The sequence below is a fragment of the Sesamum indicum genome, linkage group LG1 (genome assembly GCF_026168435.1).
Source record: "Sesamum indicum cultivar Baizhima isolate 11 linkage group LG1, ASM2616843v1, whole genome shotgun sequence".
Lineage (NCBI taxonomy): Eukaryota > Viridiplantae > Streptophyta > Magnoliopsida > Lamiales > Pedaliaceae > Sesamum > Sesamum indicum.
This window is the reverse complement of record NC_142657.1, coordinates 17,955,248-17,973,724: the sequence shown is the minus strand read 5'-3', so window position 1 is coordinate 17,973,724 and position 18,477 is coordinate 17,955,248. Positions and strand designations below refer to the sequence as shown.

The 18,477-nt window shown below is 34.6% G+C and overlaps 3 protein-coding genes across 3 annotated transcripts; all 3 read left to right on the top strand.

Annotated features, from left to right (window-relative positions):
* Positions 1-4,155: 4,155 nt before the first annotated feature.
* LOC105166954 (cytochrome P450 94B3-like) lies at positions 4,156-5,907 on the top strand. The gene has a single exon (XM_011086483.3). The coding sequence runs from the start codon at positions 4,232-4,234 to the stop codon at positions 5,723-5,725; it is 1,494 nt and encodes a 497-aa protein (XP_011084785.2). The 5' UTR covers positions 4,156-4,231; the 3' UTR covers positions 5,726-5,907.
* Positions 5,908-10,334: 4,427 nt separating this feature from the next.
* Positions 10,335-12,077, top strand: LOC105166192 (cytochrome P450 94B3). Its single transcript, XM_011085456.3, has one exon. The coding sequence runs from the start codon at positions 10,416-10,418 to the stop codon at positions 11,910-11,912; it is 1,497 nt and encodes a 498-aa protein (XP_011083758.2). The 5' UTR covers positions 10,335-10,415; the 3' UTR covers positions 11,913-12,077.
* A 2,511-nt stretch (positions 12,078-14,588) lies between these two features.
* On the top strand, positions 14,589-17,626 carry LOC148789502 (uncharacterized). Its single transcript, XM_088878036.1, has 2 exons — positions 14,589-15,816; positions 15,896-17,626. Exons 1-2 carry the CDS (start codon positions 14,664-14,666, stop codon positions 17,524-17,526), a joined length of 2,784 nt encoding a protein of 927 aa, XP_088734162.1. The 5' UTR covers positions 14,589-14,663; the 3' UTR covers positions 17,527-17,626.
* Positions 17,627-18,477: the final 851 nt, after the last annotated feature.

Below are 18,477 nucleotides of genomic sequence, written 5' to 3'. Positions count from 1 at the left end.
TTAAGAGTCATTTTTAAAAATCATGCATAATTGTAAGAGGAGCGCGCGCACTACACCCCTCTCAGGAGGTAAATTGCTTTTAAAAAGTTTTGAAGTTATTTTGCTATTCTTTTATTGGGGTAACTGACAAATACCCCATATTATAAGGGGTTGCTTATATTTTGTCTTTATAATTATCAATGAAAAAAATTATGCACAAAATTAGCATAATGCAAAAACAATCACAAAAAGAAATTATTATCACTAGGGCGTCACTACATATATCACTAATCGCTTTTAATGACTATTTCATCCCATTTTTCTCACTAACTCTTAATAAGCTTTACAAAATAATTACGACTATTAAAACTACAAAATTCATTATTGAGACAAAATACAACCATATGGTTATTTAGAGATATATATAGTTTTAAAGGAAAATATAGTAAATGCTAGTTTCAATTACGAGTACCACTCCTTTATTTCCCTCCCGTAAACAACATAAAGCATATTCTTTTTTTTAAGTGAAAACGATAAACTATTATATTTTAAATGAATCAAGTACAAATATTAATATATAATATTTGTATCTAATCATTATGACAATCATATATATCAAATAATTATAATTAGTCAACAACTACTATTAATGTAGAATAATATGTTGATGGTGTTTGGACTCATAATCTTATAGTTATAAAACCTCAACTTCGCCAATTCAACTATACTCATCAACAATTGCATAATATTATTGAAAATGACATTTGGTGTTGCATAGTTGAATTGAATATGATAAAAAATAATTGGGAATTAAAATTCATACAAAACCCTATTTTCAAAAATTATGAATCCCAATTAAAAATATTTAAAACCAAATACAATTAATTGGATCCGAGCCATATATAAATCCTAAGTCACATTAATTATGTCCCACCAACATTATCTAACTCACACGACCCCAAAAATCAAGTCCGGACTTGACTAAGTCAATTCTCATAAAGTAATTCGACCAACTATATATCAACCAATGTGGACATCATTTTCGATCGTGTACTACATCTACCAAAATTTCAAAACAGAAAAACATTTACACTTTGAAAACTATTCAGATTAAAAATTGTAATTGTGAGGGTTATTGTATTTTACCCTCTGTTATTATAAATATATTCATCTTTTCTTACATTATAAGTTTAAAAATTATAAAAATTAACCAACACAAAAATTTAAATTTCAACTACGATTAATTAATATTTATCATGGTTGTTAACTACATACAATTAATGTTCTGGCTTCAGTTCCAAAAACAACCACTAATTGCTAGTCATTGCGCAATCGTATAAGTTAATTAGTACTGGAATTTTCTTTTATAAGAAAGTTTTTTTTTTCTATTATTATTTTCACAAAAATTCTTTTGTATTTAATTCGAATATATAAATATATATAGTGACTACTGACTACAAGTATGTGCATACCTAAAGTAGAAGTAGATACAGAGATGTGGAGTGGACGACTACTTCAACTGCACTCTTTTTGGGCTCCCACTGAATCAGTTGCGCAAAACGGCGCCGAATTCATGAGATGAAATGCGACAATCGCTTTCTGTAAATGATTGGATTACGTTTTCCTCTCAGCCGAAACAATTTAAGATCAGCGGAGTTCGGCCACAAACTGATAAAAACGTGTTTGAAATAGCGAACCACTGCGTCCCCCCCTCCGTCCTATCCTCAGTTATTATGTGTTAGACAATCAATGATTGAGGAGTTGGATGGTTGGGTAGGGTGCCCAACCTGAGCTGAGCAAGAAAAATCCGAATTTTCGTCTTGAGCAGACATGTTGCTTTTAATGGGAATGGGGGAGGGGAATTTGGTCTTTTCCACAGTACACTTGATATATATGTATATAACAATAAAAAAAAATATATAATTTTAATCCTGTAATTTATGAGGATATTATCTCATACAATTGATTTTCACAATTTAATCCTATAATTTGAAAATTTTGACAAATTTAATCAATTAGTCGGAAAAATGCATGTGACTTGCACATAAAACCCAATTAAATTTTAGTTCTGTAATTTAAGGGGTATTGGAATTTTTAGTCCTATAACTTAGGAGAGTCGGCATTTTTGCCTTCACGAATTTATTTGCAGGACTAAAATTGCCGAAATTATAAAATTATAAGACAAAATTGCAAAAATCAATTCGTACATAGTTAAAAATGGCACCCATAAATTACAGGACTAAAAAGTTATAATTTTTCCAATCATAATCATATATCTAGTTTATTATATAGAAATCATAATTTATGTTCATTACTAAAAGCAAATGATTATATTAATTAACCAAAGTGCATGCTTCCCACATTTTATGACTGCAAAAGGAGAAATATAATTGAATATATATATATAAATGTACAACATTCTTGCATGCGCAAAAATTAATGATACTTTGGTGTGTAAGATTGTACACATGATCAACTTAATTATTTTTTATTATCATCCCTTTGACTATATATACTTTAATTCAATTTAAATTCATATGAAAAGGTGCACGTCATGGCCGGTCCGATTCTAGAAATAATATTTTTCCACACGTACATGAAAAGATATATATGTAAGTGGTTAATCTCTTCAATTTAGATTTATATTATTATTATTATTATTATTAAAGAACAATCGACATCAAACGTTGGCATCAAGATGCAGTTTATGTCAAATGGTACGACCAAATCTCTTTAGTTAGATAGCCACCTAGAATTGACTTCTTTCAACTTTTGCCAATATTTTTAAACGACAGTTATTTTGTGTTCACAATACATTTGTTTTTATGCTCAACAAAAGCTTTAAATGGCCGTGTAATTTTATTTGGAATAATTGTATTTACAGACCGTGATATATATATATGATTTGTTTATATGAATTATTTATATTTATTAAATAATTACACATATTGATCTATAAACATCAACATCATTTATCTATATTATTTTTATTATGTGAAAAATTATACATACACTTCCTAAAAAATGTCAACATCGTTGTACAATTTTAATGTTATGGGTGCTTTTTATAATTATACAAAATATAGAATAATTTGTATAAACGTATCATAAATGTGATTATCTCTTTAAGTTATACATATGACATTAATGTTCAACTACTACGTACATATAACAATACAAGAAAAATTATTATTTTCTACGCTATAATTCATTATTGGTTAAAAATATTGGTGAATCATATTATCAATTATAATCAAACAAAAATTATAATATTTTTACGATAGTTAATCAATATTTTTCATAGCTTCTTTGATCAAAATATTTTTCATAATTTTTTAATTGTAACTAATACTGACTGCATATACAAAAACAATAGTTAATAGCTGCATGCGCAACTATAGGCTTAAAAATATTTTTGGTCCTATAATTTTGGTACTTTGGTATTTTTATCATTTATAATTTAGGATTGCAAAAAAGTCTTGTAACTTTTGATATTTTGTTATTTTGGTTGTTCTGATGCTGGATTTTGTAAAAATTGCTAGATTACATTATGTGCACCTCATATGGTTCTTTTAAACTGGGGCCATATTTTGATTGATTCACTTATATCAGCATGGACGGAAATTTAAAAAAAAAATATAATGTGGTACATGATTTAATATTTTTGTAAACTTCGGCATCGGAAGGATCAAAACTGTGAAATGTCAAAAAGTTATATTATTTTGCAACTTATAGGAAGATAAATGTTAAAAAAAATACCAAAATCGCGAGAGACAAATCCTCAAAATTATAAAATATAAAAAAGTCACAAGATTATTTGATAACCCTAAAAAAATAAATGACAAATTCACAATTATAATATATATATATATCTATGCCCACATTTTGTTAAATTAGTGGTCCTCAATCCACATGAATTTATGGTATTAAAAGATCTTTTGTACAAGTCAAAAGAGAATCTTGGTTGATTCCACATACTCATTAAAGAAAAATGTCCAAACATTTTATCAATTTATTATTGTACTCAACCATTAGATTAGTGGTATCATGCTGGCCCCAGTTCGCTTTTCCCCTTCACGAAACGTGACTTTGAAAACCCTCTCCTTACCTCATATGTGAGTCACTGTGTGCTGATCTCTTCCACTCTCTCTCTATATATAGATGATGTTCAGACCCTCTCCTCTTCACTCAAAACCTTTCCCAATTCTTGTCTGCATTTTACATCTCTCTCTCTCTCTCTCTCTTTCCAAACATGGATTTCTCCCTCCTCTCTGTGATCACTTTAGGATTTCTGATCTTATCTCTGCTATCTTCATCATCGCTGTTTTCCAATAAAATGCATCTTAAACTCAGAAAATTTGTCTTCTATTGTTGTCCAAGCATTGGTTGCCTCATGGCCTTCTACAAGAATCGCCGCCGCTTGTTGGATTGGTACACTGAGCTGTTGTCACAATCGGAGACGCAGACGATCGTTGTGCACCGCCTCGGTGCTCCAAGAACGATCGTCACTGCAAATCCGGATAATGTTGAGTATATTTTGAAAACCAATTTCGCCAACTTTCCAAAGGGAAAACCCTTTACTGAATTGCTGGGGGATTTTCTGGGTCTCGGGATTTTCAACGTTGATGGTGAGAAGTGGAGCATCCAGCGCAAGTTAGCCAGCCACGAGTTCACTGCCAAGTCTTTGAGGGAATTCGTGGTAAAAGTTCTTGAAGATGAAGTGGAGAGTAGATTGATTCCCATTCTCGATGATGCTGCGGAAAATGACAGGATCATAGACATGCAGGAGGTGTTGAGGAGGTTTGCTTTTGATACTATTTGCAAGGTATCACTTGGGATGGACCCTCTGTGTTTGGACCTTTCCCGGCCTCCTCCGCCTCTCGCGGCAGCGTTTGACGCCGCTTCAGAGATCTCCGCCATGCGCGGGACAGCGCCGGTCTTTGCTGTGTGGAAACTGAAGAGAGCTTTGAATGTGGGCTTGGAGAAAGAGCTGAAAGAGGCTGTGAAGCTTGTTCATGGCTGCGTTGATGAGATGATTAGGTCCAAGAAAGAAACGATGGGTGGGAATAGCGGCGGCGATCTTCTGTCGAGGTTCTTGGAATCTGGGCTTGATGATGAGATGGTGAGGGATATGGTGATAAGTTTTCTGATGGCGGGAAGGGACACCACCTCCTCCGCATTGACGTGGTTGTTCTGGCTGCTGACGGGCCACCGGGGAATTGAAAAACAGGTGGTGGACGAGATTACATCTATGAAGAATGGCGGGGAACAACTGGGCTTCGATGATCTGAAAGGATTGAACTTTATCAAGGCTTGTTTGTGTGAATCCATGAGGCTTTATCCGCCGGTGGTGTGGGACTCCAAGCATGCGGTGAAAGACGACGTTTTGCCGGACGGAACACCGGTTTACAGAGGAAACCGGGTCACGTATTTCCAATACGGAATGGGAAGGATGGAGGAGGTGTGGGGTAAGGACCGGCTGGAGTTTAGACCAGAGCGTTGGCTGGACGAGAGTGGAATGGTGAAAATGGTGAGCCCGTACAAATTTGCAGTGTTTCAGGCCGGTCCAAGAGTGTGCCTTGGGAAAGAAATGGCTTTCATCCAAATGAAATATGTGGTGGCATCGGTTCTGCGCCGGTTTGAATTCCTCCCAGTTCGATCCGAGCCACCGGTTTTCGTTCCTCTGCTCACCGCTTATATGGGCGGTGGGTTCAATGTTAGGGTTCAGCGGAGAGGGCAGCAATAAAGAAATTAGAGAATATATGTTTGGATGGGGTTGAATTTAATTATACGTTGTGTTGTCTTCTACACTGCTTTTTTGTTTTCTTTGTTTTGTTTCCTGATTTAAATGAAAGGCTATAACACCATATAGACTACAAAATTTGTATTTGTATGATGCAAATAATTATAGAATGGAGTTTAACTATACATCTATTCTTATTATTAATATGAAATTATGACCACATTGCTAGAAAAAATATTATTTTAATCCGTTAAGTATGCCTAATTTTAATTTTAGTACGATAACTATGTCCATTTTTTTTAGGTCCAGTAACTTACAAAATTGCTTACTTTTAGTCCTCTGGCAGATTTTCGGACAATTTTACCCCTATGCAACTTTTGAAATACAGTTTTAATCCATATGCACTCATAGGGGTAAAATTGTCCTAAAATCTGTCAGATAACTAAAAATAAACAATTTCATAAGTTACTGGACCTAAACAAAAAAGGACATAGTTATCGGACTAAAATTAAAATTTAGCATACTTAGCGGCCTAAAATAATACTTTTTCCCACAGTGCTACATACCTACAGCACAAGTAGAGAGTGTTGGAGCACCCCACTACTTCAATTGCACTCTTTTCCAGAGCTTATGCCGTTTTTTAAATATCTTATAAGATATTGTAAAATATTTCAGAATTTTTTCAAAAAAAAATCTAAAAGTATGATGTTAGGAGTCACTTGAAGAAAATTGATTATTGGCTACAGTTTTATTGGTTACGAACTAAAATTATGATAAATAATTATTATTAATCATGATTAAATAATAATCAAATAAAATTCCAACCTAATTACAATTAGTTAGACCAAAATTATTATTTTTTTAAAATTATAATTCTTTACTGACAATATCAAAGTGGCATGGATTGAAATTGCCACCTATATTAGTGGACTAATTAAAAATTTAATAAATTCCCTTGAAATTAATTATAAAATTATAATTACTAACATCTTATAAATTATATAACCTTATTCTATTTAAATACATTATAAAGTTATTTTATAAAATAAAAATTAATATTTTACAAACTTTGAAATTATTTTATAAAATATATGAACCTATAAAATCTTTTAACTAATAAGCTTAGCCAAACACCCTATGAATCAGATGAGCAAAACTTTTGCGAGGTCACGGCGCCGAATTTATGATGTAAAATGCGACAATCGTTTTCTGTAAATGTTTGGATTACGTTTCTCTGTCAGCCGAAACAAATTCGTCCACTTACTGCTAAAACGTGCTTGAGATGGCGCACCACTGCCTCCCTCCTCCGTCCCGTCTCATTTTGACTCAGTTTTGGAGTTTCGCATAAAACTTTAAATTTTATTTTTAACTATAATTTTATATACAAATTATGAAATTCATTAATGCACGTGCCAAAATGAGAATTCTCATAAATATATAAATAAATTATTCCCCCTTTTGTGCATGTAAATTGACCGGAAGACCCTTACTATAGACATTTTGCATGTGGGAACTTATGACTTAGGTTTGGGGTTGGAATAATAATTAACATACCACATTTTATATTTTTACACTTAATTAATTACTATCTTCGTTATCTTATTATTTTTATTTAGCTTTACCTTAAAAAAATAATGTTGTGCTCCTAATTTAAAATTAAATAAATACATGTGTCCCAACCCAAGATTTGATCACATACGAAATGGGCCTTTTAGATAGCTTGATTAAAGAAAAATCAATTTAATTTATTAATATGTTCACATTCTAAAACCTAATTTTATTTCTCTTGAAACTAAGATTTCCTTCCTAAAGATGACATCAATTTCAATTTTTTATAATCCTACTCATTTATAATAATATGTGAATGTATCACGAGCTCTCAATAAATAATTTTAATTAAAATATAATACATTTTAAATTTATAATTTCATAATCTAAAAATAAATAAATTCTTACATGTGTTGTACACTACTTAAAATATTATAGGTAAATCAATATTATCAACCTCAATAAAAAAGATGGACATATTTTTGTAAAAAGTCAAAAATGAAGAAAACTATTGGCATTCACGGCGAGAGAAATGAGACGACAGGATGATGGCGTGGAAGGATGGAATCAAGACACGGGGCGGGCCGACAAGCGTGTGGAGTATATTACTTGACTTAGTCTAGAATTTTCGTGACAGTTCACAGAAATGCAGACACTCAATCTAATAAATAAAGTCATAGTAACAATCCACTTTAAAACTTTACACCACGTGCACTATTTTTTATTGAACACATTACTAAGTCAACATTGACTAAAAAAAATTAGAAATGTAAGCCAATTGAAAGTGAAATCATACTCAATTTTACACAAACATTCTTAACAAGTACATCTATAATTTCACAATGACATACAATATTTGTGTGATTAAACACAATTTCAGAAAATATTGATATAATTTACTCTTTAATTGAAGAAAAAAATTAAATTTAATTTCTCGTGATCTCCATAAGTACTTCCTATTTAATTTGATTTGCCAAATATGAACCGTCATTAATATTTTGCTATTTAATTAGAGAAACCAATTTCATGGTCACGTGGTCCGCACGTGATCTTTTTTCATTAATTTATTATGTTAAATTGACAAGAGAACTAGAAATGAGACATTTTGAAATGATATTAAATTTTTTTCAAGAATTCCGTATATAATGGAATTAAAAAATTAGATGATTCAAGTTATTGGACTAGACACGTAATTCTCTCGATTCTTTTTGTAGTAATATATTTAATTATTAAAATTCTAATTTCATATCTGATAAATAAAATGCATGACACGATAGTCGATATACACAAAAATAGAAAGAAGAAAAAAAAAAGCATTTTTAGATTATAAGGAGTTGAGTACGTAAGTTGCAGGCTGTGCAGAAAGAGATTGTTTCAATAAGCCAAGAAAAGCAACTCATCATCTAATTTTCGACCTCGCCGAAACCCATCACTTTGGTTGTGAGGTTTAAATTCTACATAACCACCGTCCCCCAACCCCAACTTAACACCTAATAATTATGAATTGGATAAATTACATTAATTTTCTCTTAACTTAGGTTTAATTACATAAATCTTAATTTTTTTTTGTTAATTTTTATAAAATTACAACTGCAAATATTATAGTTGTAATTATAAGTACACCTCCTATTTATGAGCAAAATTTTATAAAAATACAGAGAAATATTGGACCAATAGTCACATGATATATATTTTAGTGCTCTCTTCTAGATTTTCATGTTGCTCTATCTCTCTAGTAACAAAATTGTCCACTCTCTTGCCCATCATGCTATCGACAATTAAAAGAGGTGGGGACCTCTTTACTTCCGTCTCATAATTATAAACTTTTGTTGGCGGATTTGCCACCTTAATAATGTATATTTCTGGATTTTTTTTAGAAAAAATACATTGTGAGGGGATTACCTTTATTATACGCTAAAAAAAATAAAAAGACCCTTTATTAAGGGTAAAATAGATATTACAGCAAAATTCGTGTTTAGGATCGCGGGTCAGTTTGTTGGGCCCTGCCTCGCACCTTAACCCGCAAATGGATGAATTGTACACTGATCGATTAAAGCCAAGAGATGCCCAGATTGTAGCACGTGGCCCTATCTATAGTGTCAAATTAGGCCATATTAATACTCAGATACAAATCTTTGAGGTAATTACCATTAATTGTTTTAGACCGTTCACCTTCTAATCGCATATTTCTATTTCGCCCGAACTAACTTGAGCATCGAAAAGACTTAGTCGAGGACGAACTCGACGAGTCTAACCTATGCATTTTAATCCTCAGGACCATCACCGACTTGGGGAGATTTCGTAGCTGAATTTGAGGTCGTTTCATGAGGTTTTTTATTCGAGCCGGATCACATTGAGGAAAAAAAAAAAAACATTACAATTTCAAACCAAAAACATTATACATGTATTAGTTGAATGACAACATAAATAACAACCGTAATGTAAAACAAAGTTACTAGACATTATATTTGCAAAAATTACGATAATTTAGGAAAAATATGTATACCAAAGAAAGAACAGTTACACAAAATAGGGAAGAAAATTAACTGGAAAATTTTGATGTGTTTCTAAATAACAATCTAAATTTTGATCATTTAAATTTAATTTATAATTTTAAAAAACTTAAAATATCAAATATGCAGGGAATTACCTTGATTGGGCTAATTATAATTAAATAAATCCTGCCCAACTAAGGATTATATTAATCCTCTATTTTAATTTTATACTTTTCTTTATTTCGTATATATGGCGTATACAAAACGTGTATAAAATGTATTTATTAAAATATTAAATACGAAGTATGTTATCTATAATATATTTATAAAAATAATACAAAAAATAAAACACAATCCAGAAAGTGTGTCGACCCGCCGTCTCCGCTTGCTTTCCGTAAAACCGTGTCAGTGATATTTGAAATGTCACTTTTATCTCCAACCGCAGTTCGGTTTTCCCCGCTAGGAACACGTGACTTTAAAAACCTTCTGTCTCATATGCGAGTCAGTGTATGCTGCGCTCTCTCTCTCTCTCTCTCTCTATATATATATATATTTCTGATCACACCCTCTTCTCTTCACTCAAAATCTCTCTAAATTCTTGTCTGCATTTTAACCTAAATCTCTCTCTCTCTCTCTCTCTCATTCCAACCATGGTTTTCTCTCTCCTTCTGTCTGTGATAACTTTAGGGTCTTTGATCTTATCTCTGTTATCTTCGTTATCGTTGTTTTTCAATAAACTACATCTTAAAATCAGAAAATTTGCGCTGTATTCTTGTCCAAGCATTGGCTGCCTCATTGCTTTCTACAAGAATCGCCGCCGCTTGTTGGATTGGTACACTGAGCTGTTATCGCAGTCGGAGACGCAGACGATCGTCGTGCACCGCCTCGGTGCTCCAAGAACGATCGTCACAGCAAATCCGGACAACGTTGAGTATATTTTGAAAACCAATTTCGCCAACTTTCCGAAGGGAAAACCCTTTACTGAATTGCTGGGGGATTTTCTGGGCCTAGGGATTTTCAACGTTGATGGTGAGAAGTGGAGCATCCAGCGCAAGTTAGCCAGCCACGAGTTCAGTGCCAAGTCTTTGAGGGAATTCGTGGTCAAAGTTCTTGAAGATGAAGTGGAGAGTAGATTGATTCCCATTCTTGATGATGCTGCGGAAAATGACAGGATCATAGACATGCAGGAGGTGTTGAGGAGATTTGCTTTTGATACTATTTGCAAGGTCTCACTTGGGATGGACCCTCTGTGTTTGGACCTTGCCCGGCCTCCCCCGCCTCTCGCTTCCGCATTCGACGCCGCTTCCGCTATCTCTGCCATGCGCGGGACGGCACCGGTCTTTGCTGTGTGGAAACTGAAGAGAACTTTGAATGTGGGCTTGGAGAAAGAGCTGAAAGAGGCTGTGAAGCTTGTTCATGGCTGCGTTGATGAGATGATTAGGTCCAAGAAAGGAACGATGGGTGGGAATAGCGGCGGCGATCTTCTGTCGAGGTTCTTGGAATCTGGGCTTGATGATGAGATGGTGAGGGATATGGTGATAAGTTTTCTGATGGCGGGAAGGGACACCACCTCGGCAGCCGTGACGTGGTTGTTCTGGCTGCTGACGGGCCACCGGGGAATTGAAAAACAGGTGGTGGACGAGATTACATCTATGAAGAATGGCGGGGAACAACTGGGCTTCGATGATCTGAAAGGATTGAACTTTATCAAGGCTTGTTTGTGTGAATCCATGAGGCTTTATCCGCCGGTGGTGTGGGACTCCAAGCATGCGGTGAAAGACGACGTTTTGCCGGACGGAACACCGGTTTACAGAGGAAACCGGGTCACGTATTTTCAATACGGAATGGGAAGGATGGAGGAGGTGTGGGGTAAGGACCGGCTGGAGTTTAGACCAGAGCGTTGGCTGGACGAGAGTGGAATGGTGAAAATGGTGAGCCCGTACAAATTTGCAGTGTTTCAGGCCGGTCCAAGAGTGTGCCTTGGGAAAGAAATGGCTTTCATCCAAATGAAATATGTGGTGGCATCGGTTCTGCGCCGGTTTGAACTCCACCCAGTTCGATCAGAGCCACCGGTTTTCGTTCCTCTGCTCACCGCTTATATGGGCGGTGGGTTCAATGTTAGGGTTCAGCGGAGAGGGCAGCAGTGAAGAAAGTGATGTATGGTTAGGTTCAATTGATCCGTTGTGGATTTTGTTCTTGTTTCTTTTTTTTTTTCTTTATATTTTTCTTTTATTTTTTGATTGACTTATTATTGCTCTATAACGAATTAAAAAAAATAGTTTTATAACTAAATTATTTTTATAGGTCTTCAACGATAATTTTAAATAATATAGATTATCAGTGATAATTTTATTTGTTCATTAGCTTAATGTTGCTTTTAAAATCAATTTTTTTTATAATTATTAAGTCATTTTCTTATAATAATTGCATTCACTACAAGAAAATAGCTCAATAGCTACAAAAAAATTTGATGCTAAAGTTTCATCTAATGCAAGTAAAATTTTTGTTACTAATCTTACATTAAATATATTATGAATAATTCGTTGCTAAACTTTTTAGCAAGTAAACTTTCGTTGCTAAATATTAACAAGTAAATTCTTGCATTAAATAACTTGATTTAACAACGAAAATTTTACTTGCTAATTACGTGAACACTAATTTTTTTCATTACTATCAAACTATCATATGTGTTATTAATGAATATCAATAGCAAAAAAAAAAAAATAATAACGTGTAGGACTTTTTAAGTCAAAATTACCTGTAGCAATTGCAGCGCTCCACCAATTGCCGCTTTGCCTTTTGTGCTGGCATTGCACAATTCGCGATATAAAAATGCCAGCACAGCACTCCCCCAACTGTAGTTCCTCGCGGTTTCTATATCTTCTAATTTTGAAAGATATAGTAATGAGACATAGTTACCTGAGGAATCTGGGCACATCAATCCCCCAAATAAAAGTAATGCAACGGCACGTGCGTACTGGACGACGACAGCCTGGGGAGTATTATATGTAATTTCGACCGCCGACAAATGAGATGTAATTGCCGATGTCTGTAATCTCGAGCCCTTCAACACATTTGCATCCGGGCTAAAGCCTATGTAAGTCAGGCAATATTCTTGCCATTGTTGTGTTGTGCGGTCGAAATCAATTCCAGTCACCGGCTCGCCGTCTATTGGGAGTGCCCAAATTATTTGTACATCTTGTAGGGTAATTGTGGCTTCCCCTACACGGAAATGGAAGGTGTGCGTCTCCGATCGCCACCTCTCCACTAATGCAGTGATGAGGTGTTGATTTAATTGAAGGCGTCCGCACCTATAGACTCCATAAAATCCTATTTGGTGTAGGATTTCTTGGACACGCTCGGACATATTATTTTGGTTAAAGTAGCTCCAAAAGGTACCATCCGCACGCCGTGAAATGAGTACGGCGTCTAGGTCACCATCTGGAATATCGTCAGACCTATGTTGGGCTTGTTGAGATAATACAGTACTATCACGAGGACCGTAGACTGATCGTCTATCCATTTTTGTGGAAAAAAAAAATTGAAGACAAACTCACGGTATAAGATGAAGGTGGGTGAAAATTCTTGCTGGTGGATGAAGTGAATTTCCACCCACCTTCATCCGTCCAATTTATAATGGGGGATGAGGGTGGGGGGAAATATTAATTTTAAAAAAAAAAATTTTTTAAAAATTTAAAGGCTGGCCGCGGCCAGCCTTAATCAAAGGCTGGCAGCGCCAGCCTTAGTCAAAGGCTGGCGCTGCCAGCCTTAAAGAGGGCTGGGCGCTGCCAGCCCTCATTAGTGAGGGCTGGCAGCGGCCAGCCCTCTTTAAGAGGGCTGGCACGCTGCCAGCCCTCCATTATGGAGGGCTGGCAGCGCCAGCCCTCCAATTAAAGGGGGCTGGCCCGCGCGGGCCAGCCCCCTTTAATATATATATATATATATATTATATTATATATATTATATAATATAATATAATATACATATATATATATATTATATAATATATATATATTATATAATATTATATAATATAATATATATATATTATATTATGTATAATATAATATAATATATATATATTATATAATATATATATATTATATTATATTATATTATATAATATAATATAATATAATATATATATATATAATAATATGTATATAATATATTATATATTATTATAATATATTATATATATATTATATACATAATATGTATATAATATATTATATATTATTATAATATATTATATATTATTATAATATATTATATATATAATATATAATATATTATAATAATATATAATATATTATATACATATTATGTATATAATATATATATAATATATTATATATATAATATATAATATGTATATAATATATATATAATATATTATAATAAAATATAATATGTATATAATATATATATATTATATTATATAATATATATATATAATAATATGTATATAATATATTATATAATATATATATATATAATAATATGTATAATATTATATTATATATATATTATATACATATTATATATTATATAATATGTATATAATATATATATAATATATACATATAATATATAATATATATACATATATATATTGAACTCATCTATCCCATCACGGTGATGGGATAGATGGCTGGCATGTACCAGCCTTTATTAAAGGCTGGTGCATTCGCCAGCCTTTAATAAAGGCTGGTAGGTCGCCTACCAGCCCTTAAGGCTGGTAGGCGACCTACCATAATCAATGGGTGGCTTATATATATATGCGTTTCAAACAACATATTATAGCAGAATCGTCATATTATTTCAAGCAGTATAATCCCTCGTTCATCCCATATCAAATACGAAGAGTAATTTTACGTAGAAACTTGCAAAAAAAAATGTCAACTTCATCTTCTCGCATTGAGATTTTTTTGTATTTTGGTGGTGAATTATCGAGTGATGGATGGTCTGTTACATATGATCAGACACCCATTGCAGCGATGAGGATCCCCCGTTCATCCAGTTATGATCAATTTTTGTCAAAAATCTACAAAAAAATTGGTGTTGATAGCTCCCGATTTTCATTGAATGTTTCTGCAAAACATTCGTGCCAATACCTAGGCCGAATTAAGGAAACACTGATACCAATAAAGGATGACGATACATTGTCATTCTTTACTGATCCTACAGCTGGGTTTCCATTAATGGAAATATTCGTCGAAACGGTGGAAATCCAGCACGACGATTCTCCACAAATTGGCCGAGGTTGGGGAGCTTTCGATTCCCGGCAGTTGGTGGATGACAACTCACAAATGAGTCAACAGTGGGGGGAATACATGGCGATGTTATCGAGCCAAGGATTTCCGTCATCCTCCAACTACGAAAATTTCACAGGTACCTATAACTCTAATTTCGATGCAGGTACTTCTAACCCCGATTTTGGTGCAGGCACATCACATTATGATACAGATTGTTATACTCCGAATGTGGTGTCTGTCACACAAGGGCTCGATAATATTGAACTTAATTACACAGAGCCCACCCACTCACATACTCCATCCACCTCCCATTTTATACCAACTTCTGCACAACACATTGCCGAGCCAGAAGACCCTATTGCGGACAGCCTGGCTAATGAATCAGATGCAGCTTCCGAACCGGATGAAGTGGATTATCCAATTCCACCTGAGGATGGAAACGAAGATGTTGACATAAATGTTGTCGCCGAAAATGTTGCACAAGGTACGTCAACATCCTCTCAGCCGGTTACGGCACAACGAACTTCTCAGGAAACATTTTACCGCTCCATACCATTTTTTGAACAAACATTCCCGGAGGTACCAGTGGATTCCATTGATGTACCGAACTTAAGGTATGCAAAATTCTATGACAAAAACGAAGGCAGACTTGATGTGGGAATGCTTTTCAAAAATAAAGAAGCTTTAATCGAGGCGGTGAAAGATCACTCAATACGACATGCCCGACGCGAGTATTGGGTACCTGAGAGTTCAAAGACCAAGTGGAAAGTATTGTGTAGGCATACCACCGAAGGTATATATATATATATTTTTTTGTCGTATATGTCTAAACATACAAAATTATTCGACTGATTCGTCTTTATTTTTTGCAGCTATGCGGTGTAGATGGGAGCTACGAGGCATTTACAAACCAAAAATGGGAAGGTGGTCAATAACAAAATACGGAGGGGACCATACATGTATATTGAATCAAATGTCCCTCGAACACGGTAATTTAGATAGAGTATATGTTGCTTCTTTATTGTTAGGACATGTAAAATGCAACCCGTCGTACGGAATCAAGCATGTCATCCAGACTGTGAAAGACCATACCGGATACGATATAGCATATCAAAAGGCATGGTACAGTTTGAAAATGGCACGTGAGATGGTTTATGGCACATGGGAGAGCTCCGTTCAAAAGCTACCCAAATACTTGGGAGCTCTCCAAAAATATAATCCAGGAACGATTGTTGAATGGCAACATAAAGCCCGCGACACATCAACCGGTGCATATGTGATAGGGTACGTATTCTGGGCGTTCAAGCCGTGCATTGAAGGGTTCCAACACTGTCGCAACCTTATCAGTGTAGATGGGACCCATCTATACACAAAGTACAAGCACAAGATGTTGATTGCTGCTGCCATGGATGGAAATCAACAGGTACTTCCTCTTGCTTTTGCTGTTGTCGATGAAGAATCACTTTTATCTTGGAAGTGGTTTCTTAGACAATTGAGCAGACACATTATACGAGGGCGACGGGGTATCTGCCTTATTTCTGACCGCCATGCTGGTATCACAAGAGCTGTACGTGAATGTCCGGATTTCGTGCCACCTAACGGCGTGCACCGATATTGCTTGCGGCACGTGTGTTCCAATTTCAACAGTAAATACAAAAATGTCGTGTTGAAGGATCTTTGTTGGAGAGCTGGCTCTGAATATCAGATCAGAAAATTCAATCGCACTATGGAGGAGATAAAGAAACAGTCCCTCGAGGCGTTTCAGTGGTTAGATAGGATCGACAAGGAAAAATGGACAGCATCACATGACGGTGGATGGCGATGCGGAATTCTGACGACAAATATGTCGGAATGCATAAATGGAGTATTGAAAGGGGCTCGCCGCCTACCGTTGACAGCAATTGCTGAGATGACGTTTCAGCGAAGTGTCCATTATTTCCGTGAGAGGTTAGCAAGAAGTACTGTAATGTTGACCAACAACCAACTGTGGACGGATTTTGCATATAAGATGTTCACACGTTGGCATCAAAATTCTGTTGAACATACCGTCACCAAATTTCATCAGTTCCAACAGTCCGCCTCGGTTGTTACAAGACGTCACGGTGGACATGGAGTCAACACCCATGTTGTCAAAATTGCGAACCGAGAATGTTCTTGCGGCAAATGGAGTCAATTTGGTATACCTTGCAGTCACGCTCAAAAGGTATGCGCTGCATTCATGATTAATGCTGCATCAATGGTGAAGGATTATTACGATATAATGACTTATAAGAATACATATTCTAAGTCATTTGAACCTGTACATTCCGAAGATTATTGGGATGTACCGGGATTTGAGTTGGTCCACGATCCTACTATTCGCATCTCTTCGCGCCCTGGTCGAAATCAAACAACACGTATTCACAACGAGATGGATTGGGCGCAAAGGCGTGCACGACAACAAGCACAACAAAGAAATTCTTCAACACAATCGGATGTGCCAGTACCGGGTAGCCAGGATTAATTGTATATTTTTTGTTTTTTTCACAATTGTACAAAATATTTTTTGTATTTAATGTAATTTTTTACAATTATACAAAATAAATAACTATTACATTTGTACCCTTAATTGTAATTTTTTAAGTTAATGCAATGTTAATTTTATTAATTTTGGATTTTAGTATATTGTTAAAATTAATTATATATAAATTAAATTATATAATAATAATTTAAACGAAAAAAAAAAAAAAAAAAAAGCAAAATTGCCAGTCGGGAAACAAAATCCCGACTTCAAGTCGGGATTCAGGATCCCGACTTGAAGTCGGGATTCAGGATCCCGACTCCAAGTCGGGATTCAAAATCCCGACTTGAAGTCGGGATTTTGCTTCCCGACTTGGCAGTTTTTTCATTTTCCGGCATTATTTTAATGACGAGTCGCGATTTCAAATCGCGACTCGTCATGTTTTTGTTATATATTTAAAAATAATTATGATAAAATAATTTTTTTTTTTTTTTATAATTAAAAAATAATTAACTCGATCATGTCTTATGGACGAAAAATGCAAATTTGCCATATATATCTATAAATTGAATAGTTAATGCATACAGTTTGGAATGTCGGTCGACAATCGACATCGAACATTAATTGGCGTCGAAATGCAGATGCTTTGTAAGTACAGTCAAATGATATGACTGCATAGCCAACTGTTAAATTGGGCTCTCTTTGTCGACTAGATACCTTTCATTAAATCATTTCCAGTTGGTTTTGGTAACAATTCAAAAACAAAATTCAAACGTATCTCATATCATTTTCAAGTCGAACATATGTGTGAAATACACCTCTCACCACGTGACAATTTTTGTGATGAATTTGAGATAGATAATCACTTACCATGTGAAAAAAATGAATAAATACATACTTGGATCACAAATTATTGATGAATTTTTGCGATTGTTTATTTGTAGCAGAACTCGC

What these genes read in the sequence shown, in the direction of transcription:
- LOC105166954 (XM_011086483.3), top strand. Translation starts at nt 4,232, where the DNA reads ATGGATTTCTCCCTCCTCTCTGTGATCACTTTAGGATTTCTGATCTTA.
- LOC105166192 (XM_011085456.3), top strand. Translation starts at nt 10,416, where the DNA reads ATGGTTTTCTCTCTCCTTCTGTCTGTGATAACTTTAGGGTCTTTGATC.
- LOC148789502 (XM_088878036.1), top strand. Translation starts at nt 14,664, where the DNA reads ATGTCAACTTCATCTTCTCGCATTGAGATTTTTTTGTATTTTGGTGGT. An exon ending in GTGTAGGCATACCACCGAAG is followed by an intron (nt 15,817 to 15,895) that starts GTATATATATAT and finishes TATTTTTTGCAG; the next exon opens with CTATGCGGTGTAGATGGGAG.